This window comes from Pristiophorus japonicus, chromosome 2, assembly GCF_044704955.1.
Source record: "Pristiophorus japonicus isolate sPriJap1 chromosome 2, sPriJap1.hap1, whole genome shotgun sequence".
Classification (NCBI taxonomy): Eukaryota; Metazoa; Chordata; class Chondrichthyes; family Pristiophoridae; genus Pristiophorus; species Pristiophorus japonicus.
This window is the reverse complement of record NC_091978.1, coordinates 350,170,502-350,195,049: the sequence shown is the minus strand read 5'-3', so window position 1 is coordinate 350,195,049 and position 24,548 is coordinate 350,170,502. Positions and strand designations below refer to the sequence as shown.

General features: G+C 42.6%; 1 protein-coding gene across 4 annotated transcripts in view; it reads left to right on the top strand.

The window, feature by feature from the left end:
• Window positions 1-24,548, top strand: part of hook3 (hook microtubule-tethering protein 3) — a 129,373-nt gene that overhangs the window by 45,946 nt on the left and 58,879 nt on the right. For 2 of the 4 annotated variants that reach the window (XM_070872278.1, XM_070872279.1), the window contains exons 6-9: window positions 3,061-3,128; window positions 5,735-5,797; window positions 14,085-14,168; window positions 19,400-19,462. In XM_070872278.1, the coding sequence (XP_070728379.1) occupies window positions 3,061-3,128; window positions 5,735-5,797; window positions 14,085-14,168; window positions 19,400-19,462 (278 nt within the window). The remainder of the gene's footprint in view (window positions 1-3,060; window positions 3,129-5,734; window positions 5,798-14,084; window positions 14,169-19,399; window positions 19,463-24,548) is intronic. The other 2 variants (XM_070872280.1, XM_070872281.1) reach the window with 1 other exon arrangement.

The window sequence follows — 24,548 nt, the reverse complement described above, 5'->3', positions numbered from 1 at the left end:
ACACCCGCGCGTCAGCACCCTCCCTCCCCCTCATCTCTCTCCCCTCCCTCCCTTCCCTCTATTTCTCCCTCCCTCCCTCCCCTCTTTCTCCCTCCCTCCCTCCCCCTCTTTCTCCCTCCCTCCCTCCCCCTCTTTCTCCCTCCCTCCTCCCCCTCTTCTCCCCTCTTTCTCCCTCCCTCCCTCCCCCTCTTCTCCCTCCCTCCCTCCCCCTCTTTCTCCCTCCCTCCCTCCCCCTCTTCTCCCTCCCTCCCTCCCCCTCTTTCTCCCTCCCTCCCTCCCCCTCTTTCTCCCTCCCTCCCTCCCCCTCTTTCTCCCCTCCCTCCCTCCCCCTCTTTCTCCCTCCCTCCCTCCCCCTCTTTCTCCCTCCCTCCCTCCCCCATTTCTCCCTCCCTCCCTCCCCCTCTTTCTCCCTCCCTCCCCCCTCTCTCCCTCCCCTCCCCCCTCTCTCTCTCCCTCCCCCCCTCTCTCTCTCCCTCCCCCCTCTCTCTCTCTTCCCCCCCCTTCTCTCTCTTCCCCCCCTCTCTCTCTCTCTTCCCCCCCTCTCTCTCTCTTCCCCCCTCTCTCTCTCTTCCCCCCCTCTCTCTCTCTTCCCCCCTCTCTCTCTCTTCCCCCCCTCTCTCTCTCTTCCCCCCTCTCTCTCTCTTCCCCCCCTCTCTCTCTCTTCCCCCCCCCTCTCTCTCTCTCTTCCCCCCCCTCTCTCTCTCTCTTCCCCCCCCTCTCTCTCTCTCTTCCCCCCCTCTCTCTCTCTTCTCCCCCCCCTCTCTCTCTCTTCTCCCCCCCCTCTCTCTCTCTTCTCCCCCCCCTCTCTCTCTCTTCCCCCCCCTCTCTCTCTCTTCCCCCCCCTCTCTCTCTCTTCCCCCCCCTCTCTCTCTCTTCCCCCCCCTCTCTCTCTCTCTTCCCCCCCCTCTCTCTCTCTTCCCCCCCCTCTCTCTCTCTTCCCCCCCCTCTCTCTCTCTTCCCCCCCTCTCTCTCTCTTCCCCCCCCTCTCTCTCTCTCTCTTCCCCCCCCCTCTCTCTCTCTTCCCTCTCTCTTCCCCCCCCCTCTCTCTCTCTTCCCTCTCTCTTCCCCCCCCCCTCTCTCTCTCTTCCCTCTCTCTTCCCCCCCCCCCCCCTCTCTCTCTCTTTCCCCCCCCCTCTCTCTCTCTTTCCCCCCCCCCTCTCTCTCTCTTTCCCCCCCCCCTCTCTCTCTCTTTCCCCCCCCCTCTCTCTCTCTCTCTCTCTCTCTCTCTCTCCCTCCCTCCCTCCCTCCCCCTCCCGCTCAGCGGCACGAACGGCTGCAGAATTCTCCCTGGCTGAAGCACTTTCACACAGGTAGGAAGATGGTTTATTTAATCTTTTCTTGGCTTATAAATGTTTATTCAGGTTGGATTTATTAGTATAATATTTGTAGAAGTATAAATAAGGATTTATTGTCGAATTTAATGAGTTCCCTTACCCCCCCCCCCCTCCCCCCCACCTCGTTCTGGACGCCTAATTTGTAACCTGCGCCTGATTTTTTTAATGTGTAGAACAGGTTTTTTTAGTTCTACAAAAATCTTCACTGGCTCCATTCTATGTACTCCAAATGTTTGGAGTACATTTTCACTGGAAACTTTCAAATCAGGCGTCAGTGGCCGGACACGCCCCCTTTTGAAGAAAAAATTCTGTTCTAAACTAGAACTGTTCTACCTGACTAGAACTGCAGAAAAAAAAATGTGGAGAATTGAGATTTCTAAAATAGTCCGTTCTCCACCAGTTGCTCCTAAAAATCAGGCGCGAATCATGTGGAAACTTGGGCCCATAGTGTGGTCTGGGAATTCTAATTAACATTCTAATCTTCTGCTAGTTCTTGTGTTCCAACATAAACTTTTTCCTTGCAACACTTTTCAAAGTAGCTCAATAATCTCCTATGATATGATCAGTTAATAATAGCAGAGGCTTTGACCATCATTTTCCAATCCTCTCTGGCTTCAGGTGTGGTGCCAGAGGACTGGAGGCCTGCTAACGTGGTACCTTTATTTAAGAAGGGAGAAAGGGATAGACTGAGTAATTACAGGCCAATCAGTCTAACCTCAGTGGTGGAGGAGCGGCGAGAGATCGTGGTGAAGGTGCGGCGAATGAGGGTACGGGGCCCAGAAGAGGCGAGGGTCCAGGGTCAGCACGGGTCAGCCCACACTGCGATATGTGTATGCACTAGGTCCGTGCAGCAGAGCAGGTCTCCAGTCATCCTGGTTAACCCTTGCCACTGGATAGAGGCCTAGTTCTGTCAATAAAGGCCAAAATACCATTGGCCTTCCTGATCACTTGCTGTACCTGCATGCTGTTCTTTTGTGTTTCATGCACAAGCACCCCCAGATCCCGCGGTACTGAGGCACTTTGCAATCTTTCTCCATTAAAATAATAACGTTCTCTTTGATTTTTTTTTCTGCCAAAGTGCATCACCCCACACTTTCCAACATTATACTCCATCTGCCAAATTTTTGCCCACTCACTGTCTATGTCCTTTTGCAGATTTTTTGTGTCCTCACACATTGCTTTTCCTCCCATCTTTGTATCGTCTGCAAACTTGGCTATGTTACACTCAGTCCCTTCTTCCAAGTCGTTAATATAGTTGGGGTCCCAGCACTGATCCCTGCGGCACCCCACTAATTACTAATTGCCAACCAGAGAATGAACCATTTATCCCGACTCTCTGTTTTCTGTTAGTTAGCCAATCCTCTATCCATGCTAATATATTACCCCCAACCCTGTGAACTTTTATCTTGTGCTGCTGTTATTTCTTGTCAATGATTGAAAGTTACCATATCAAAAAAGAACATGAAATTTCATCTTTAAAATTTAAAAACTTGTCTTCAAGAAAGGCATTTCTCATTTTTTCTCTGGTGGTTGCTTGTTTCCTCAGTACAATACAAAAGGTACTACATGATCCAGAATGGCAGATGTAACCACTTTTAATGCACAATACACCAATTGCTTGGGCACAACTATATTGGAAAAAGCTTCATTACCTAATCTATAGCAGTAATCTAATTGTACATTACATTATGTACTCTTTAGATAAATCACCTTGATTATTTTTCAGAACAAATACAAACTATCATGATGATGGAAGAGTCTGTTCAGCACGTTGTTATGGCAGCCATTCAGGAGGTAGGTTTATATCCATGTCCCTTGCCTCTAAATTATCATTGTGCTTCATATTGCTGTGTTCTTATGTTTCCTACTTTTTCTGTCTGTACAGCTACTGTCTCTCCTTTTTTTATTGTTAATCAACAAGGCATTGTGCTTCTACAACATTGAATTAATGCTGTTAGCTTCTCCTTCATTGAAATAGATCATTCTGCTTCAGTTTTTTTTTCTAGAAATCAAATTATGAATTCACAAAATATGTTCTGTTGAAGACAGTTGAATTTAAGTGCCACTCAAGGCTATTTTTTAGCTATATATTTGCTGTTCTAACACACCAGAAGATGCACTTTTTGGTGAAGGTTTCAAAGGATTGAACTTTCCCAACCCCCATGCTCATTGTAAATGGTGCTCTCTCTTGGGCATTATCCTCCTCCTTTCAAAACTGCTATCATCACCAACCCTCTCAAAAAAAAACGTATCTTGGACCCCTCTGTCTTTGCAAACTACCACCCCATATCCTTGAATATGTTGTCACCTCTCAGATCCATGCTTACCTCTCCTACAACTCCCTGTTTGAATCCCTTCAAACAGATTTCCGCCCCTCTCATGGCACCAAAACAGCTCGAACCAAAATCACAAGCAACATTCCCAGACTGTGGTGCATTAACCCTTCCCATCCTCCATGACCTTTCTGCAGCCTTTACTGCAGTCAACCACACCATCCTTCTCCAAAGCCTCTTTTCCATTGTCCAGCTCCGATGTAGTGCAGTTACTTGGTTCCCCTGTTAAGTATTCAATCGTAGCCAAAGCATCTCCAGCAATGATTTCTCACCCATATGCCATCCTTGTTGTCCTTTGGCAACATCATCCATAGACATAGGGTCACCTTCCAAGCAAACGTTGACTCCATCAAACCGAACCAGACTGTTTGCAATCTCTGCGTCCTCTTTAACCCTGAGTTTAGCTTCCAACCGCTTATCATCTCCATCACAAGGACTGCCTACTTCGCCCCTAAAACATTACCTGCCTTCGCCATAACTCACCCCATCTGCCACCGAGACCTTCATGTATGCCTTTGTCACCTCCAGACACTATTATTTCAATGCTTTCCTGGCCATCCACCCATCTTCCACTCTCTATAAACGTCATCTCATTCAAAATTCTGCTGCCCATATCCTATACTACACCATGTCCTGCTTGCCTATTGCCCCCGTTTTCACTGACCTATATTGGGTCCTGCCTAAAGCCTCAGATTTCATATTTTCACCTTTCTACTTAAATCTTTCTAAGGCCTCAAGCCTCCCTATATCTATCCCTCTAAGTCAATGATAAAATACTCCCCCCACCTAGCACTTTCTGGTCCTCTGACTCCAGTTTCTTGTGCATGTCTCCTCTTTGTCCCACCATTTGGCAGCTGTGCCTTTAATTGCCTAGACCCATGCTCCGCTATTCTCTCCCTAAATTTCTCTTCCTCTCCATCTCGCTCTCCTTTGACTTCTCAAAACCTATTTCTTTGACTAAGCTTTTAGTCATCTCTCCTAATACGACCTTTGTTTCAGTTCCTATTTTCTCCTCACCTCTGAATACCATGGGATGCTTCTTGTACATTAAAGGCACTATATAAATGTAAGTTGTTAACAATGTAACTAATACTAAATTTTTATTTAAAAGGGAAAACCCAATCTGATCAGGTCAACATTTTATAATGGTTAATCTGTACAAAAACATTTCACCGTTATGGATTGTTGTTGAACCAATCAATGTTTTTTTTCAAGAAAATATTCACCGTTTTATTCTACGTAACTAAAATTTCCAATATCCAAAATAGGGTTTGAATAAATCAAAAAAAAAATCATAATTATATAGATGCAAGAGTGGCTCAGTGTATTTCTGAATCAGAAGTTGAAGCCCCACTCCTGAGACTCGAGCACATTATCCAAGCTGACACTTCAGTGTAGTAATGAGGGATCTGCACTGTTGTCTTTTGGATTAAATGTTAAATCGAGTACCTGTCCACCCTCTTGATGAATGTAAAAGAACTCGAAGCACAATTGGAAGAACAGCAGGGGAGTTCTCCCAGTGTTCCAGAAAACATTTATCCCTCAACCAGTATCACTTGAGAAAAATATATCATGTAATTTACTTCATTGCTGTTTGTAGGAACTTTCCATGTGCAAATTGGCTACCACGGTTCCCTGCAACAGCTATGACACTTCAAAAGTACTTCATAGGCTATGAAGTGATTTGGGATGCTCAAATACAAAGCAAAAGTCACGACCGTGTGTAATTAGTACACTGTCAATTTTTTTTCTCACACAGCCGCTTTCCTCTCTTTTATGAAAACAAACGATATTGATAAATTTTACCTGAATTAAGCTTTTAAAATTTGTCGTCTTGTGCAAAATTATATCTTCTTTTCTTGGGGAAGGGAGGGAAGATTGTAGATTTTGTATTTGTGTCCTCTCATCTTGCGCTCATTGTCTGAGTTGAATAGCTTGTTTACTTCAGCCATCTTATTTTAAAGGAATACTGTTGGGAACAGTTTGGGATCTCGTTTTTTAATTTGCACTTGATTGATCAATTTATTTAATTTTTCTCTCAGATTAATTTGCATTTTGTGTTTACAGCTCATGAGTAAAGAAACTCCGGCGTCAGTTGGGAATGATGCTTATCTGGATCTTGATCGCCAGGTAGGAGCATGGGAAAATGGGTAGGCCATTCAATCCCTCGAGCCTATTTTACTATTCAATTAGATCATGGCTGATTTGTACCTCAATTCCATTTACCAGCCTTTGTTCCATATCCCTTGATATTGATCTCCGTTTCAAAAACTTCAATTGGCCCAGCATCTACAGTATTTAGGGGAGTGAGTTCCAGATTTCCACTTTTGTGTGGAAAAAGTGATTCCTGATTTCACTCCTCAATGGTATAGAAGATGATGTAGTTACTCTGTATATACCCTATCAAATTTCTTACATCATTTTAAATACCTCGATGAGGTAGCAAATGTAACACCGCCATTCAAAAAAGGAGGGAGAGAGAAAACAGGGAACTACAGGCCAGTTAGCCTGACATCAGTCATCAGGAAAATGCTGGAATCCATTGTTACGGAAGTGATATCAGGACACTTCGAATATCATAACATGATTAGGCAGAGTCAACATGGTTTTATGAAAGGGAGATTGTGTTTGACAAATTTATTGTAGTTTTTTGAGGATGTAACAAGCAGGATAGATAAAGGGGAACCAATGGATGTAATATATTTGGATTTCCAAAAGGCCAAAGAGAGTAGAGATAAACGGATCATTTTCTGGTTGGCAGGCTGTAACTCGTGGGGTGCTGCAAGGATCAGTGCTGGGGCCTCAGCTATTTACAATTTATATTAATGACCTAGATGAAAGGACCGAGTGTAATGTATTCAAGTTTGCTGACGATACAATGCTAGGTGGGACAGTTTGTTGTGAGCAGAACACAAAGGGGTCAAAATTCAGGGTTCAGATAAGGCCCGTTACCGCTGTTTTGCAGGGGAGATACATAGTGATGCAGACGCGCAATTATGTCACCACCGCACCGCCGTTGAGTGACAGCGGCGGAGAATCCGTCCTGTCCCCACTTCCGCCCCTCACCAGCACTTACCGCGCTGCACTTCCGCCCCCATTATGACCGGCTTCTGTTCCGCTCCGAAAAAAAGGCAAACAGATGAAAATCGATCGAGAGCATGCCTCATCAGACCTGACAGTAAAAAAAATTTTTAAACGGAATGTGCGCCAGCTTTGTGGCAGGCATGAATTTCGGCCACAAAGAGTCTGCAAAGGGATATAGAAAGACGCAGTGAGGTGGAAGATGGAGTATAAAGTAGGGAAATGTGAGGTTATTCACTTTGTTAGGTAGAATAGAAAAACGGAACATTTTTTAAATGGTGAGAGACTTTTAAATGTTGGTGTTCGGAGAGCTATTGGGTGTCCTCATGCAAGAAACACAGAAAGCGAGCATGCAGGTACAGCAAGCAAATAAGAAAGGCAAATGGCATGTTGGCCTTTATTGCAAGGAGGTTGGAGTATAAGAGTAAGGAAGTCCTGCTGCAATTGTACAGGGCTTTGATGCGACCACACCTGGAGTACTGTGCACAGTTTTGGTCTCCTTATCTAATGAAGGATATAATTGCCTTGGAGGCAGTGCAACGAAGGTTCACTAGATTAATTTCTGGGCTGAGAGGGCTGTCCTATGATGAGAGATTATGTAGAATGGGTCTATACTCTCTGGAGTTTAGAAGAATGGGAAGTGATCTCATTAAAACAGATAAGATTCTGAAAGGGATTGACAGGGTAGATGCTGAGAGGCTGTTTCCCCTAACTGGAGTATCTAGAACTAGGGGGCACAGTATCAGGAATATTTCCTGCCGATACAGTACTCCAGATGGAGTCTGACCAAGGATCTATACAACTGAAGCAGCATTTACTCACTTTTGAATTCCAATATTTGAGATAATAGCCAACCTTCCATTAGCCTTTTTGATTACTTTTTATATCTCTGCACTAGTTTTTAGTGAATTTTGTACATGGACGCCTAAATCCCTTTGCTCCTCCATAGCTCCTAGTCTTCCACCATTAAGAGAATATTCCAATTCGTCTTTCATGACAAAAGCAAAACTCCAATTTTCAGATGATACTAAACTATTTGTGTTTGGAAACAACTTGGAACGGACTGATCAGATATAGAAGGAGCTGGATAGGTTGCGTGAGAAGTCTAAGATATTATGAGATGGACATATGTCAAGGCCTGAGATGGGAAATAACAGTAAATGGAGGCAATATAAGCTAAATTGCTGCAGTTATTAGCAAAATGGCTAGCAGCAGAAAAAAGACCAAATAGAATCTTGGGTTGCATAACCAGAAGGATAGAGAACAAATCTCTGAAATGATTGAGTTTTTACAGGGCCCTAGTCCAGCCCACCCGAAGTACTGTTTTTAATTTTGGCCATTGAGAAAGGTCTCCTTACATTGCAGAAGGTGCAGTGATGTGTAAGTTGATAACTGGGATTAGGCACCTGCGTGATGAGAAGGAGCTGCAGAAGCTGGAAATGTTTATACTTGGAGAAGAGAAGGCTCTGGGTTGAGCTTAAACACAAATATTCAAAATCCTACAGAGCCTTGACAACATTAATGTCCATATGTTTAAGATAGTCAAATATTCTTCAGTAAGAGGATGTAGCCCTAAATTTAGAAGAGGGAGTGTGAAAAGACTTTTAACTTTAACTATTTTTTGCAGAGGGTGGTGAATGTACAAAATGGATTGGTAAGGAAGGCATTGGGGCCAGATTGGATTAGCAAATTCAAGAGAGGTGGATAAATATCTGGAGAATAGGATAAATACCTGGAGAAAACTTTGGTAGATATGTATGAGAAGTATTGTGGAATATAATACTTCCTAAACACTGGACTGGCCAGATGGAACACAGTGGTCTTTCCCAACCAATGGATGACCAGCACAAAAGCAACCAGTAAAATTTCCCCCCCCCCCAAAAAAAAATCATCTCCTTTTAGTGGCCACTTAAATCACCATATACCCTAAAATCAAAATTGATACATTAATAAACACAATTTAATTCTGAAATAAAATTATTAAACTTTTAATCCTGAATTGCAAATTACTCCTTTACCATGCATGAACTTGCCCACTCTTGGGCCTCAGCCAAATGCTGTCTTGGGTACTGAGTATTCTCGCCGCTGAGTAAGAAGGTTGTGGGTTCAAGTCCCACTCCAGGGACTTGAGCATATTCATTCATCAGCGGTCCCTCGTATCGAGGATGACTTGCTTCCACGCCAAAAAGAGTTCACAATGTTTCAATGATGGACCTAATATTCCAGGTCCCGAACTATATGTTGAAGGGTGGGACCCCGCCACACAGAACTGACCCGTGGTAATCAAAATCCACGGCGTGGCCTTGGGCAATGTGGACCACTTTCCATACCTCTGGAGCCTACTATCAGCAAGGGCAGACATTGACGACTAGGTCCAACACCACTTCCAGTGCACCAGCGCAGCCTTCCGTTGCCTGAGGAAGAGTGTTCGAAGATCAGGCCCTCAAATCTGGCACCAAGCTTATGCTCTACAGGGCAACATCCCTAGCATCGAAGCACTGACCACACTCGAGCAGCTCCGTTGGGCAGGCCATATTGTCCACATGCTCGACACAAGACTCCCAAAGCAAGCACTCTACTCGGTACTCCTACATGGCTAATGAGCCCCAGGTGGGCAGAGGAAACGTTTCAAGGACACCCTCAAAGCCTCTTCGATAAAGTGCAACATCTCCACCGACACCTAGGAATCCATGGCCAAAGACCACCCTAAGTAGAGGAAGAGCATCTGGGAGGGCGCTGAGCACCTCGAGTCTCATCGCCGAGAGCATGCAGAAATCAAGCGCAGGCAGCGGACCGAGCGTGCGGCAAACCAGACTCCCCACCCACCCTTTCCTTCAATCCACTCTCTGTCCCACCTGTGACAGAGACTGTAATTCCATATTGGACTGTACAGTCACCTGGGAACTCCCTTTTAGAGTGGAAACAAGTTTTCCTCGAAGGACTGCCTATGATGATGATGATGATGAAGGGTAGAAGATGCCTGTGCGTGGATTTTTTTTTAACGTGTGGTGGCTGTTGCACACCAGCCACCACACAGGCTTGACAGAGCTAGGTCTTGGTCCAGTGACAAGGATTAACCAAGACGACTGGTGACCAGCTCTGCTGCATGGACCTAGTGCGCACACATATCGCAGTGTGGGCTGGCACATACTGCCCCTGGGCCCTCGCCTCTTCTGGGCACCGTAACTCATGCCTCTCCTGGGCCCCGATCACATTGTTCTGCAATCTCTCGCTGCTTGTTCGCCGCTCCTGCTATACCTGCCCACTCTCCAATCACCGACCTGGATTATGGTGACGTCCAGTCCAATCACCCTCGTTACAGCCGTCGCTCTTCTGAACCGGCTCGTGCTGCACCTTGAAATGGTATTCTCAACGCTGCTCCTTTGAAGGTCACGGCTTGCTGATTGTCCTTGCAGGTCGGGGCCTCCGCGCCGGGCTCCACGCTGCTCCTTTGAAGTTCCTGACCTGCTGATGGTCCTTGCAGGTGTTTACAACAATGGTCGCAGCACCGATCCTTGTAGGCACAAACCCCTGTTCTTACCACTCAGCTCAGTGATCTCCAAACTACCGTGTTTCCAATACTCTTTAAAGAATGAAACAGTTTGCTGGAATATATGGCCCAAATGTGATGGCAATATTCTACTTCATTACCAAACTATACATGGCACCAGAGTGATTCATTGGTAAAATGCACTCCTTGCTGTGATACTAAGCATGTGAATACTTTTTCCTGTGGTAAGGCATAATGAGGGCAATACAATTGACCTCAGTGTTTCTTTGATGATCATTATCTGGACTCCTGTTTATGTATGCTTAGATTTTCAAAAGGCCTTCGATAAGGTACCCCATAATAGGCTGATGAACAAGGTCAGAGAATGTGGAGTTAGGGGACAAATAGCAGAATGGATAGCTAACTGGCTTCAAGACAGAAAGCAGAGAGTAGGGGTAAAAGGTAGTTATTCACAGTGGCAGAAGATAGGTAGTGGTGTTTCACAAGGATCAGTGTTGCGACTTGAGCACATAAATCTAGGCTAACACTCCAGTACAGTGCTGAGGGAGTTCTGCACTGTCTGAGGTGATGTCTTTCGAATGTCCTCTCAGTTGGATGTGAAAGATCCCACGACACTATTCAAAGAAGAGCCGATGTATTCTCCTGTGTGTCTTGGGCAATATTTATCCCTCAACCAATCGATTAAAAAAAAACAGATTATCTGACCATTATCATTGCTTTCTTTCCTTTTTTTGTAGCCGATGATGAACCTGAGGCCCAAAAGAGGGGATGTTCATGCATAGAAAAATTGTTAAATCCAAGAAAGAGGCATATAAATTGGCCAGAAAAAGCAACAAACCTGAGGACTGGGAGAAATGTAGAATTCAGCAGAGGAGGACAAAAGGGTTTAATTAAGAGGGGGAAAATAGAGTACGAGAAGAAGCTTGCCGGGAACATAAAAACTGACTGCAAAAGCTATAGATATGTGAAGAGAAAAAGATTAGTGAAGACAAACATAGGTCTCTTGCAGTCAGATTCAGGTGAATTTATAATGGGGAACAAAGAAATGGCAGACCAATTGAACAAATACTTTGGTTCTGTCTTACGAAGGAAGACACAAATAACCTTCTGGAAGTACTAGGGGACCGAGTGTCTAGTGAGAAGGAGGAACTGAAGGATATCCTTATTAGGCGGGAAATTGTGTTAGGGAAATTGAAGGCCGATAAATCCCCGGGGCCTGATCGTCTGCATCCCAGAGTACTTAAGGAAGTGGCCCTAGAAATAGTGGATGCATTGGTGATGATTTTCCAACAGTCTATCGACTCTGGATCAGTTCCTATGGACTGGAGGGTAGCTAATGTACACCACTTTTTAAAAAGGGAGGGAGAGAGAAAGCGGGTAATTATAGACCGGTTAGCCTGACATCAGTGGTGGGGAAAATGTTGGAAACAATTATTAAGGATGAAATAGCAGCGCATTTGGAAAGCAGTGACAGGATCGGTTCAAGTCAGCATGGATTTATGGAGGGGAAATCACGCTTGAAAAATCTTCTGGAACTTTTTGAGGATGTAACTAGTAGAGTGGACATAGGAGAACCAGTGGATGTGGTGTATTTGGACTTTCAAAAGGCTTTTGACAAGGTCCCACACAAGAGATTGGTGTGCAAAATCAAAGCATGTGGTATTTGGAGTAATGTACTGAGGTGGATAGAGAACTGGTTGGCAGACAGGAAGCAGAGAGTCGGGATAAACGGGTCCTTTTCAGAATGGCAGGCAGTGACTAGTGGAGTGCCGCAGGGCTCAGTGCTGGGTCCCCAGCTCTTTACAATATACATCAATGAGTTGGATGAAGGAATTGAGTGCAATATCTCCAATATTTGCAGATGACACAACTGTGTGGTGGTGTGAGCTGTGAGGGGGTTGCTAGGAGGCTGCAGGGTGACTTGGACAGGTTAGGTGAGTGGGCAAATGCATGGCAGATACAGTATAATGTGGATAAATGTGAGGTTATCCACTTTGGGGGCGAAGACAGAATATTATCTGAATGGCGGCAGATTAGGAAAAGGAGAGGTGCAACGAGACTTGGGTGTCATGGTTCATCAGTCATTGAAAGTTGGCATGCAGGTACAGCAGGCGGTGAAGAAGGCAAATGGTATGTTGGCCTTCATAGCTAGGGGATTTGCGCATAGGAGCAGGGAGGTCTTACTGCAGTTGTACAGGGCCTTGGTGAGGCCTCACCTGGAATATTGTGTTCAGTTTTGGTCTCCTAATCTGAGGAAGGACGTTCTTGCTATTGAGGGAGTGTAGCAAAGGTTCACCAGACTGATTCCCGGGATGGCAGGACTGACATATGAGGAGAGACTGGATCAACTGGGCGTTTATACATTGGAGTTTAGAAGGATGAGAGAAGATCTCATAGAAACATATAAGATTCTGATGGGACGGGACAGATTAGATGAGGGTAGAATGTCCCCGATGTTGGGGAAGTCCAGAACCAGGGGACACAGTCTTGGGATAAGGGGTAGGTCATTTAGGACTGGGATGAGGAGAAATGTCTTCACTCAGAGTTTTAACCTGTGGAATTCCCTGCCGCAGAGAGTTGTTGATGCCAGTTCATTGGATATATTCAAGAGGAAGTTAGATATGGCCCTTACGGCTAAGGGGATCCAGGGGTATGGAGAGAAAGCAGGAAAGGGGTACTGAGGGAATGATCAGCCATGATCTTATTGAATGGTGGTGCAGACTCGAAGGGCCGAATGGCCTACTCCTGCACCAATTTTTATGTTTCTATGTTAGAGGGATTTGTAATATTTTTTGGGCATACAGAAACTCATCGGTGTGTCACCTGTGCACACGTGTTATCAATCTTCTGAGGTGCTTAAAAATTGCCTGTTTACGGCTATTTCTTTAAATAATCAGGTTTGAGTGCAAACCAATATGGTGGATAATTGTGTTTAATCAAAGTTTAAGACTGAATATAACTCATTAGTTATACAGTAAAAACATACGACCGTAACAATAGTTGAAATCGATCCAATCGGACAGACGGTTGCCACGTGAGCAATTCTGTTCTTCCTATCATCTCGGGCTTCCTTCACTCTCTCGCTCTCTTTCACTCCTTCCATCTGTGAACCTCCTTCTCTTTCTCTGTTTCTTCCGTCTGTGTCTCTGTGACTACAAGCATCCAGGAGGTCACTTTTAACCTATTTTTAGGGGTGAGCCTGAACCTGAATATTGACAAGACCTTTTGACCTTTAGAGGCTCCCCATAAAACTTAATATCCAATAAGACTTCTAGTTCTTGTCTTGATTCTTCAAACAAGAACGTGCTTTAAAGATGTTTTACAATTTTGGTCACGTCATCGTTTATACCTTATCGAAATCGCTTTTCTGTAGAATTCCTTTCATTTCTCTCTTTATGCTAACCCAGGATTCTTCCTGTGGAAAACATTTAATCTATCTTGTCCCTATTCCCTCAATATCAAGCCTAGTTCTCTATCCTTTGAACTATGAGGCCCAAACCAGAGCTTTGTCACCTCAACCAGTCTTTATAACATAGCAAAATGCCTGTGTTTACACTAACTGCTAAAATATCCTTCGATTCTAAGCCATTCCATACAAATTGTCTTAAGATACATAAACAAACTGAAGCTTTTACTTGAAAACCACAGACAATTAGCATTTATCAGCATTTCTCTATCATTCTAAGCAAACACCTCATCTCCAGGCCAAAACGATGATTTTAAACACAGCATTCGTGTCAGTTTTATACATTTTTAGTCATCCTTAATTTCTAACAGCAGCATAGTGTTTAAATAAAACTTTTTTTCATTTGTATTGTTTCCTAGTTGAAGAAAACCACTGAAGAGCTGCATGAAGCTTTGGCTGCCAAAGAGGAGATTTCACAAAGATGCCATGAACTGGATATGCAGGTACATTTGCATGATTCAGTCAATCTTCTAATTTGACTTTGCTCCATCCAGAGTTGTTAGTTTCTGAAATGGACTGGCTTCATGAGGCCTGTTTTAGCATTGTATTTAAGTAAACGCTTAGTTCTCAAGGACTGCAGCAAGAAGGTGCCCCACCACAACTTTCTCAGGGCAACCAGGGATGGCAATAAATGTGGTTGTTCTAACGTCATCTGCTTCCTCAGAAGTAAAAAAAAACTATCTTTTATGTAGTGACCTAGAGTGGTGTTCATAATTTTACAAATACTACTATCTGGACAACGCATGGTGCTCTAAGCTTGCTTGCTTGAAAGTATAGGCTGTCAACCTGCCATTGCCAAGTTTTGCACTATTTTGGTTTCTTGTGTTCCAAAGGGTTTATTGAATGAGATGCTGATAGGTTTTGCTGAAAGAAGATAAAGGAGTGGGTTTGGCTTTAGCAGGAGGTCAGTACTGAGATAGCAAGAGCAAGCAGGTAAGTGAGAGTTTGATTGACAACAAAATTGCACAAAAGTTAAGAGCATAGAGTGACCGGATTAGGAGCTAAGCTAGTGATGTGTGTGTCATACCTGTTGTGAGAATTCTGGATCTGCAAGGTAGTCAGGTGAAATACCCATGTATTAAGTATCAGAAAGTTACTTGTGCAGAGGAATGCTGAGCTCGGGGATTAGCGGGCCACATTCCGCAAGATATATGGACTTTAAAGCCGTAGAGATGGTATAACATGGATTCACCAGAGTGATGTCAGGGATGGAAAACTGTAGTTACTGTTTTATACTTTACCCTATCACTGAGTGAGAAAAGAGGTTAGGAGAAATGTTTTTACAGAGAGGGTTGTTGGAGTGTGGAATGCTTTATCATAAGGAATGGCTAAGACAGAGACAACTTTATCTTTTAAAGGAAAATTGGGTAGAGGAGTGCAGTGGGAAGATAGGCGGTGGACAGAACTATAGAAGTTTATAGCACAGAAGGTGGCCATTTAGCTCATTGTGTCATTTAATACAGGAAAATGTAACATCATACATTTTGAGAGAAAAGCATTATGCTAGGAAATATACACTAAATGGTGCGATCCTTACCTGAGTGGAAGATGAGTGATTAAGAGTAGAGATACATATATCTTTAAAGATGGGAGAGTACAGACTGAAAAGGTCAGAAGTGAAAATTAGATTTTGGATTTTATGCCTCAGGAATTGAATATAAAAGAAGGGAATGATGTTGAGTACGTACAAGATAGTGGTTAGTTCATATTTGGAGTACCGCCGCAGTTCTGCGCATCCCATTATTGACTAATGATGAAAGGAATTAGAAATTAAAGTTATGGGAAAAGGTTTAAAAAAAATGGGCACCTTTTTCACTGGGAGGTTAAACATGGATTTAATGGAGGATTTCAAAATTATAAAACATTTTGAGAGTTCAAGTTTGTTCCTACAGTTTGGCAAATCAGTAATACGGTTTCATATATCAGGATTATCACTAGAAGAACAAGAAGGGGAAGTTGCAAGATTTTTTTTTCAAGTTGGGTTATTAGTGGAGGGGATGCTTTACCACAAATAGATATTGAGGCAGAGACTGCAAATAATTTAGATGGGAATTTAATAGGTATTTGAAAAGGAAGAATATAAAGGAAACATTGATAGGACAGGCAATTACGATTAGGGTAGACAGCTCCATTTGAACAGCTAGGACTGGCGCAGGCTTAATGGGCCAAATTAATTTCACCTATGCTGCAGCTTTCAAGATTTGTATTTAATGAAATGAAGAGTGTTCGATTATATACCATGTGGGCAGTGTTATCATTATATTTTAATTGCAATCTAATTTATGCATAGAATGCTGGGATTCATATGCATAAGAGCAATAAATGCATTACAGCAGAGGTCTGAGTTGCATGGGATATACAAGAAGCATTGGGTGAGGGAGGATCAGAGGCAAACCAGGGAAAGAGCAGAGGTCCGAAGCAAACGTATGGACTGCACAGAGGAAAGATAGTAAGTTAATGCACTTACCCATTTTCACAAAGAAATGAAATCCTTGGATCCAGGTGCTGCCTCCTGATGCACCAAAGGCATCTAGGCTGATACAGGAAATATGATCTAAATACGAACCCATTCTCGAACTGGAAAAATAGAACCCTTTCATTTTTGTTGTTTAGTATTCATCAAGGTGAACAATGTCCATGCATGAGAATGGAAGCTTCGGCTTTCAAAGTTTGCAGTGACCACTTTCAAGTTAGATAGAACACTGAAAGTAGAATAAAGTTGTCTCTTTGCCTCAACACTGCCTTAGCTCCCAACTTCATGAACAGCACCTTTTTATTATAACAGTGTGGCATTTCTATTTTGCATGCTAACCACTTCTTATGCACTGGCTGAGTGAGGTCGTCTTTTGCCAAATTATGGGCTGTGCTACGCTGTGGACTTGTATGTGCTAAATACAGATTGCGTATGGTCAAACTAATTTCATACAGGATTTTTGCAGTCAGCATAAAGAGGAGAAACATGTCCTATCAGCTTGGGCTAGACCTAAACTAGGGTCTTAAAAGTGAATGTGCCACTAAGTCCCACTTGACCCTTGGAGTAAAGGGAAGATGGGAAGAAAAATTGGAAAGAATGGAGACATAACTGGATTTATGCACGGTGACCTTCGATAACTTACAACTTGACAATATAGTCTTTAGTGATAGTTAGCAAATACCCTTTCTGTAAGGAAAGCTCAAACAAAATGTAAATGATGAATGGTGCTCATGGGGTCTATTTCGTTTCTCCTCTCCTTGCTGCCCCTTTTCATTTCTTTTTTTCCCCTTCTTTACCCATGTCACTGCTGCATGATGAAGTTTGTTTGAGCATACTAGAGGACTCTTGTACAATGTCACAGGTTGCTGTTCTTTGGCTCTAGTCTACTGCTAGGAAATTAATTGTGTTAACATCTTTTAGATCGGATGTCAAGAATGTGCATTTGCACATTTTCTGAACTAATCTGACTCCATATTTCAAGGTCGCATTGTGAGATTTTGTCTTTCTCTGTGTGTATTTCACATGAAGGATACCGTGGAGGAGATAAATCCTGAATTTGTTAAGTGAGATGAAAGATATAATAATTAAATGGAAAGTATTAGAGATGTTAAGCCCTAAAGAATGACAGGATGCCAGGACCTTACAGGATACATCCGAGGATCCTGGGGAAGAAATTGCTTGGCCCCATAAACTCTATTCCACGATGCTATTGAAAGTGGTTAGGTGCCAGAGGACTGCGGATTGGCCAATATAATACATATTTTCAAAAAGAAAGCCACAGCTAAGCTGGGTAATTACAGGCCAATTAATTTAGTATATGTGGTAGAGAAAATGTTGAAAATGACTAAATATCTAGATGAACAGAAAATAATTAGAAAGGTCCTATATGGGTTTCAGAAAGGAAGATCGTGCTTGTCAAACCTGATGGAGTTCTTTGAGGAAGTGACAGATATGGTGGATGGGGGAAATGCAGTTCATGTGGTGTACATAGAGTTTCAGAAATCCTTTGACAAAGTATCACAGAGGAGAGAGACTATTGGAGAAGATTAAGGGGTATGGAATTAGAGGGAGGGTAGAAAATTGGATTGAAAACTGAGGAAACAGAGTAGGAGTTGAGAGTTGTTTCTCTGAATAGTTGGACGAGCGTCCCACAGGGTTTTACTCTGGAACACTTCTGTTAGCTGTGTACATAGATGATTTGGATATTAGGCTAGAGGAATGGTGTCCAGATTTGTAGACGATACTAAAAGGTGAACCATAGTAAATAATTTTGAGGTCCAAAAGAAGGTGCAAGGAGATATTGATAAGATGGTGGAATGAGCCAAAAATCCCAGATGGGATTTGATCCATAATGTGAGGTGGTGCATTTTGGTTAAAAAAGAAAGTAATACTTTATGGCAACAGGCAATGTTCCCCCTAAGATGCGCGGCCGTGCATCAATCACGAAGTCCCGCGCAGGCCGCTCATGAGCTGTTGCTGCTGGAAGAGATACTGCACGTGTGCAGCCGCACAGCAAATTTAAAGGGCCCACACAGGAAAATAAGAATTAGAGGGAACATTGGCAACAGGTATAGAATATAGAGATGCACTGGTGAATCTCTATAAAACCTTATTAATACCTTAGTTGGAGTACTGTGTACTGTTTTGTGCCCCATGCTATTCGAAGGATGTTAAAGCAATAGAGAGGGTACAGTGTAGATTCACTAAGATGTTGCTTGGTATGAGGAAATAAAGTACGAAGGTGAACTTGGAAAAATAGTAATGGAAGGGTCTAGAATGAGGACATAGATACAAGAATAAATAAAAGATTTAAGACAGAGCACACAAAACATTTTTTTTACATAGAGGGCTGTGGGGTTGTGAAATATATAACCAGAGTTGGTGATTGAAGCAGAGACCACATCAACAATTTAAGACTAGGTTAGATAGGTGGTTGAACAAAAAGTGAATAAAGGATGTGGGAACAGGGCAAACGCATGGGATTAGGAGTATTGTACTGCTCGTATGGCTGCTAAACACCAACACAGACTATTTGGGTCGAACAGCCTATTTCCGTGCTGTAACTTTTGTGTAATTCTACTTGATGGTTTGAAAAACATTGAAAAATAAATGTGGAAACATTTCTTAGAGGATTATCTTGGGTCTCGCTGCGACAGTCATTTATATCCCAACAATTGTTTGACAAATGTATTTTTATATTCAGTAATTTACTGGCATCCAGTTTTCACTATAGCATAGTTTTTGTAATCTGTTTAGGAAAAAATCTAGTATTACTGTAGCCAGTGAAGTAATATATCTTATCTCAACATTCTTTTTGATATCAGTGCAAGGTTATCCACACTTACTCTTCTCAGTATATCTGTTACTTAACTTAATTAGAAAATGTAATTTATAAAGAACTATGGATCTTTATTATAAAATATAAGTTTAAGGCAATCTGCTAATTCAGCTTCCTCCTTGTATTTCTCCTTTGAACAGCACAACTGCAGATACAATGATGCTTTCTTGTTGAAGTGCATAATGACAAAGGAAGCTTTCATATAACTCTTAATTTTTCTTGGATTTCAACAAGTTTTAGATGCTTTGTCCCTAAATAGTCTGTCATGTATGGTTTTACTTGTATTGCTCATTTTTCCTTTTTTTTCTGTGTCCTGTTTGAGTTTAACTTTTAACATCCTTCAAATTTGCCTTGCTTTGAAGGCATACCTTTCTCGAGATGTGATTGCTAGACTGAGATTAGAGTGCCTTGAACTAGAAGAAAGGGTAAATCTATTCTTTATCTTTTCAACTTGTAGCATGCAGCTGGAGCAATGTATTAATACCATCCTTATGGGATCGCTAACTAATACTGCTTTGGTTGTCTGTTGTGTTTGCATTTTATCTTTCTCGATTACTGGATGTGACATTTAACAATTGACAGCAGTTTAAAAGAATAGCTGCATAGAATCATAAAGAGGCGGGGAGGGTGTGGGGGTAACCCGTCGATGCTGGTATGCGGGGGGCCTGCCAAGTTTAATAGCAGGACATCATTATAATTTTTTTCTTCTGTCACTCGTTCGGCAGCTAGCCAACTTGGCAGGCTGGCCAGTTGGTGGACGGGAAAACCAGCAGCAGGAGCCCACACCCAGGGACCGTCCCCAACGGGAGAGGGAAGGGAGATAAGTAGAGATCAGAGCTTAGAAGGTCGGCCATCGAAGGAGGGAGGTAAAGATTGGGGTTTGGGTGGTTGGCCATCGCGGGAGGGAGTGAGGTAGTGATCAGGGCTTGGGAGGTCGGCCATCATGGGAAGTTAGGAGCGAGAGATCAGCATGGAGGGGGTGTGGGGGGAGGTCAGCGATCATGGGCGGGAGAGCGCAAGTGGCCGCGATTGGTAGAAGGGAGGTCGAAGGCTTCCTTGAAGGGCCGGGGGGAAGCACTCCTGCTCCAAAGCATGACAAAATCTCGCCATTGTAAAAACAGCAATAGGCACGTATGAAGCAGTTTGGGGACACGTTCCCTGATTTTTAATTTTTAACTTTTCCTCCCCACCCCCAACCCGCCCATCCATTGAGGGAGGGATAATATTGAGGCCATAGAGTTTTACAGCACAGAAGGATGCGTTTTGGCCCATCGTGCCTCTCAGTTCTCTAAAAGGGCAATACACAGTTCCATTTCCCAGCCCTTTTCCCATATCAGATATAACAATATGATTTGGAAAAAATGTGTGGGCAGAACAATGGCAGATTAAAGTTAATATAGTTAAGTATAAAATACTGTGCATTGTAAGGAAAAATGAAGTTGAAAGAGCAGCAATAAATAGAATGTTGAACTATATAGTCAGAACAGTGGAATATGTTGACGTTAAACAAGAACTTGCATTTATATAGCACCTTTACGTCCCAAGACATAATTTGACACTGAGCCACAGAGATATTAGGACAGGTGACCAAAAGCTTGATCAAAGAAATAAATAGGTTTTAAGGAGTGTCTTAAAGGAGGAGAGATATGTAGATATGCAGAGAAGCTTAGGGAGGGAATTTCAGAGCCTGGGGTGAGGCAGCTTGAATGCATGACCACCAATGGTGGGCTTTTCAAAATCATGGATACATAAGCCAGAATTGAAGGACCATAGAGTTCTTAAACTGTTGGAAATCTAGAGGAGGTTACAGAGATAAGGAGGGGTGAGGCCATGGAGGGATTTGAACATAGGATGAGAATTTTAAATTTGAGTCATTGTCTGACTGGGAGCCAATATACATCAGAGAGCATAGGGGTTCTGAGTGAGCGGGACTTTGTATGAGTTAGGATACGGACAGCAGAATTTTAGATGAGCTCAAGTGTATGGAAGGTGGAGGATGGGAAGCTGGTCAGGAGAGCATTAGAATAGTTGAACTTGGAGGTGACAAAATCATGGATGAAAGTTTCAGCAGCAGATGGGCTGAAGAAAGGGCAGAGATAATGAGGTGGAAGTAGGCGGTCTTTGTAATGGTGAGGTCATTGGGTTGGAAATTCAACTTGGGGTCGCATAGAAGAGTCTGGTTCAGTCACAGATGTTGAATAAGGAGGGTGATGGAACTGGTGGTGAGGGAAGAGAGTTCAGTTTTCAGTTTGTTGACCATGACTAAGACAAGTGATTTAGCATGGCAAAAATTAGCAACCATTGTACACAACTATACAATGGGCTGTAGGACTGTATTGCAGTTGCTAAGTAGTGTCAGGAAAAGTCCATTGGGCCCAATAAGCCCCTCCCCCTCCCATAATCACTCTTAATTCAACACCACCTACCTACCTTTTCCCACAATCCTTTCTCAACAGGAACCCAGCTAATCTTCTGTGGCTAAATATATATATATCCATCACTTAAATAATTTCATCATCTTTACCATTCTCTAAACGGCAATAACTCGCTACGTTTTCAATAATTTTCCAAATGAAATCACATTTATTAACTGACAATAACTTCTCTGCCAGTAAATGGTGGGTGGGGTGGGGGGGAAAGAGAGAGAGAGAGATGGAACGGAACTGGGATAGAAACCCGGCGGAATAGAGTTCAACCACTGGCACTGATCCGTCTGCACGCAACCCTTGATCCATGGCTGCTTGTTGATTTCAATGTTCACCAGCAGTAGCTCTGTTTCCCCTCTTCTAATGATCAAATGGGTACCAAAGTTTATCTCTTCACTATCCTGAATGGCAAGTTGTTCAAGTCCAGTCTTGAGTGGTCCTTTCTTCACCTCCAATCCCAACTCTTCACTATCTTTCCCTCTACACTGGACTATTCTTTCATAGGCCCTAATCTCTGACATTCCCTCCTTAAACCTCTCTGCCTCTCCACCTATATCTCCTCCTTTAAGATATTCCTTAAAACCTACCTCTTTGACCAAGCTTTTAGTCACCTGTCCTAATATCTACTTCTTTGGCTCACTGTCAATTTTTGTCCGATTATGCTCCTGTGATGCACCTTGGGACATTTACTATGTTACAGGTGCTATGTTGTTGTTGTACGGCATAGATACAAAATGTGAACTGTAAAATAGGAAGTATGAAAAAAGACATGGAAAGAAGACGAGGAATTTAAGAAAATTGTAAACACTTGAAATAGGAGAAATGCTACAACAAGAGAGGAAGGGAATTTAAAAAAACAACAAAGGAAGTAGTAACAGCAAAGTGTTATGAATTTGGGTTCGCTGTAGGTATCTAATCAGGTTCAGTGCTGTTTGTCGCTTTCTTAAGTAGTCTGGTTGTCTGCTTTTTTAAAACAGAAGTTGACACCCACTCTGCTAGCAAGGTAGCAGGTTCCAGGAGTGTAACAATGAAAACCTCCTTGCCATCTCCATTCTTTAATTTCTCTGAAGCACCAAGTATCAATAGGCAAGATGTTACTTGGTTCAGAACACGGAGTAGTAAGAAATTTACTGGTTTGCAATCACTACAATTTCTGTTTGCTATTGTATTTTTAAAAAAAAAATCAAAACAGGATTCTCTCCCATTGTTTGAGAAATTTTCAAAACAACAGCCCATCCGTCATGTAAAATACCACTCGACCGCCATATTGAAAACTCTGCATAGGACTTCTTGAACAACTAACCACTATAGCCTGCTTCTTAAAACGGATTTGAAGACAGCTCATGTTTCGGTCCTATTCATGGAAAAAAATCGTCAGAGAATGTTGAACTATAATGGGAAATTTAAAAAAAACGGAAGCGGTAACTATAGCGGAAGGAAATTTGGGTGGCTGGGGAAGAATGTGGCATCCGGTTTTCTCACCTTGCAGCAGGGTGCATTTGGCACACACAATTGCCTGATAATGGACTCAATTAGTCCATCAATTGGGCTTTCTCATTTTGCTGAGCCTGTTGGCCAAGCATTTGCGGCTCCTATTTTCTGGGGACGTTGTGGTCTGACATTATGCGGCTGACTGGCCAATGGGAACAATAATTTGGTTTTGCAGCTACTGCCGATGCGACTGAAAAGAAAAAATTTATTTAATGTAAGCAGGCACGAGGCTGAATGACAACGGCAGAGGAGGTCTGAAAATGTAGTAGCTTGCAAAAGAGAAATGAGAGGTGGAGGCCTAATGGAGTGTCAGAGCTAAGGGAAATCTAGCGTTACTGAAATCATTTAAAAATCCTATTAAAACAAGATTGGTTTCACAAGAAAATGGCTACAATGGACCAGAAATTGCGGTCGGAGGCTTCCCGCGGGTGAATGACTCTGACCAAATTTTTTTGAACGAAAATACTTGGTGGTCCCCAAGGAACGTAGACATGCGCTCCGAAGCCAAGCTGCGCAGTCCAACGTAGGGGCCCACTTATTCCAGGAGCATATGTGCAGTCTGGGATCAGGTGGGCCGGACCAACCAATGAAAATGGCATATCCCCATTCATGGTGATCTCCGTTTGTACACCATTTCTATGAATGGGATACCCTCCAAAACACACACATTTTAAATAGATAAGAAAAACACTTCACATATTTAAAATTAATTGAAATTGAATTTACTTAAATGTTTTAGACAATTTATTTTTTTAATATATTTTAACAGGGGAAAAAATAAACTTACCTTAATGAACAGGGTTTTTAATATAAAAATTATTGATAACATTTTAGTTTTCTATCTTTACGATTGCCGTAAGAGTTTGAAGGACATTCGCTGGGCAAGAGTTGGAAAAATAGCCTAAATCTCCGCCTGCGAAGGTCCTTCTCCCGGGGATATGTTGGAACTGTCAAAAGAACCGGCATTTGCGGGGCCTCTATGTGTGTGTGTGTGTGTGTGTGTGTGTGTGTGTGTGTGTGTGTGTGTGTGTGTGTGCGCACATTGTACGCGCCAGTAGAGACCGCGATTTTTTTTACCCATAGCAATCAAATAGGTTGTGAACACACTTAAAATGGTAAATCCCATAGGGAGGTGTTTACATAAGAATTTTCATCAGAAGATATGACAGATTGACAGAATTTAATAATATATTCGATTTTCCTTGGTATTGCTCATGAATCAGAGGAGTTTCTGTTTTGTAATGGGGGTGTCTGCCGTGTAAAGGTTAACATCAAGGCCAGTATTTGGCAGAACTTGTGCTTCCTAATGTTTGTAGAATACAAAACTAAAGAGCCAACAGATTAGTAATCAGTAACCTTTTGCGTACATGCACACACAGTTTATAAAAAAAAAAATTCAATATAAATTTTTACCTGAATAATGTTTTTGAAATTTGTCCACTGGCTTTTCTTCAAATAATTTTGAAAAACTTTTTTGAGCAGAAACTAAAGAATAATATTTAATCACTAAGTGTTTGAAAATTACTGATACATCCTGGAAAATTAGCTACACTGCAGATTCTCAGACTGGACAATCCGAATGCAGCTCTCACTA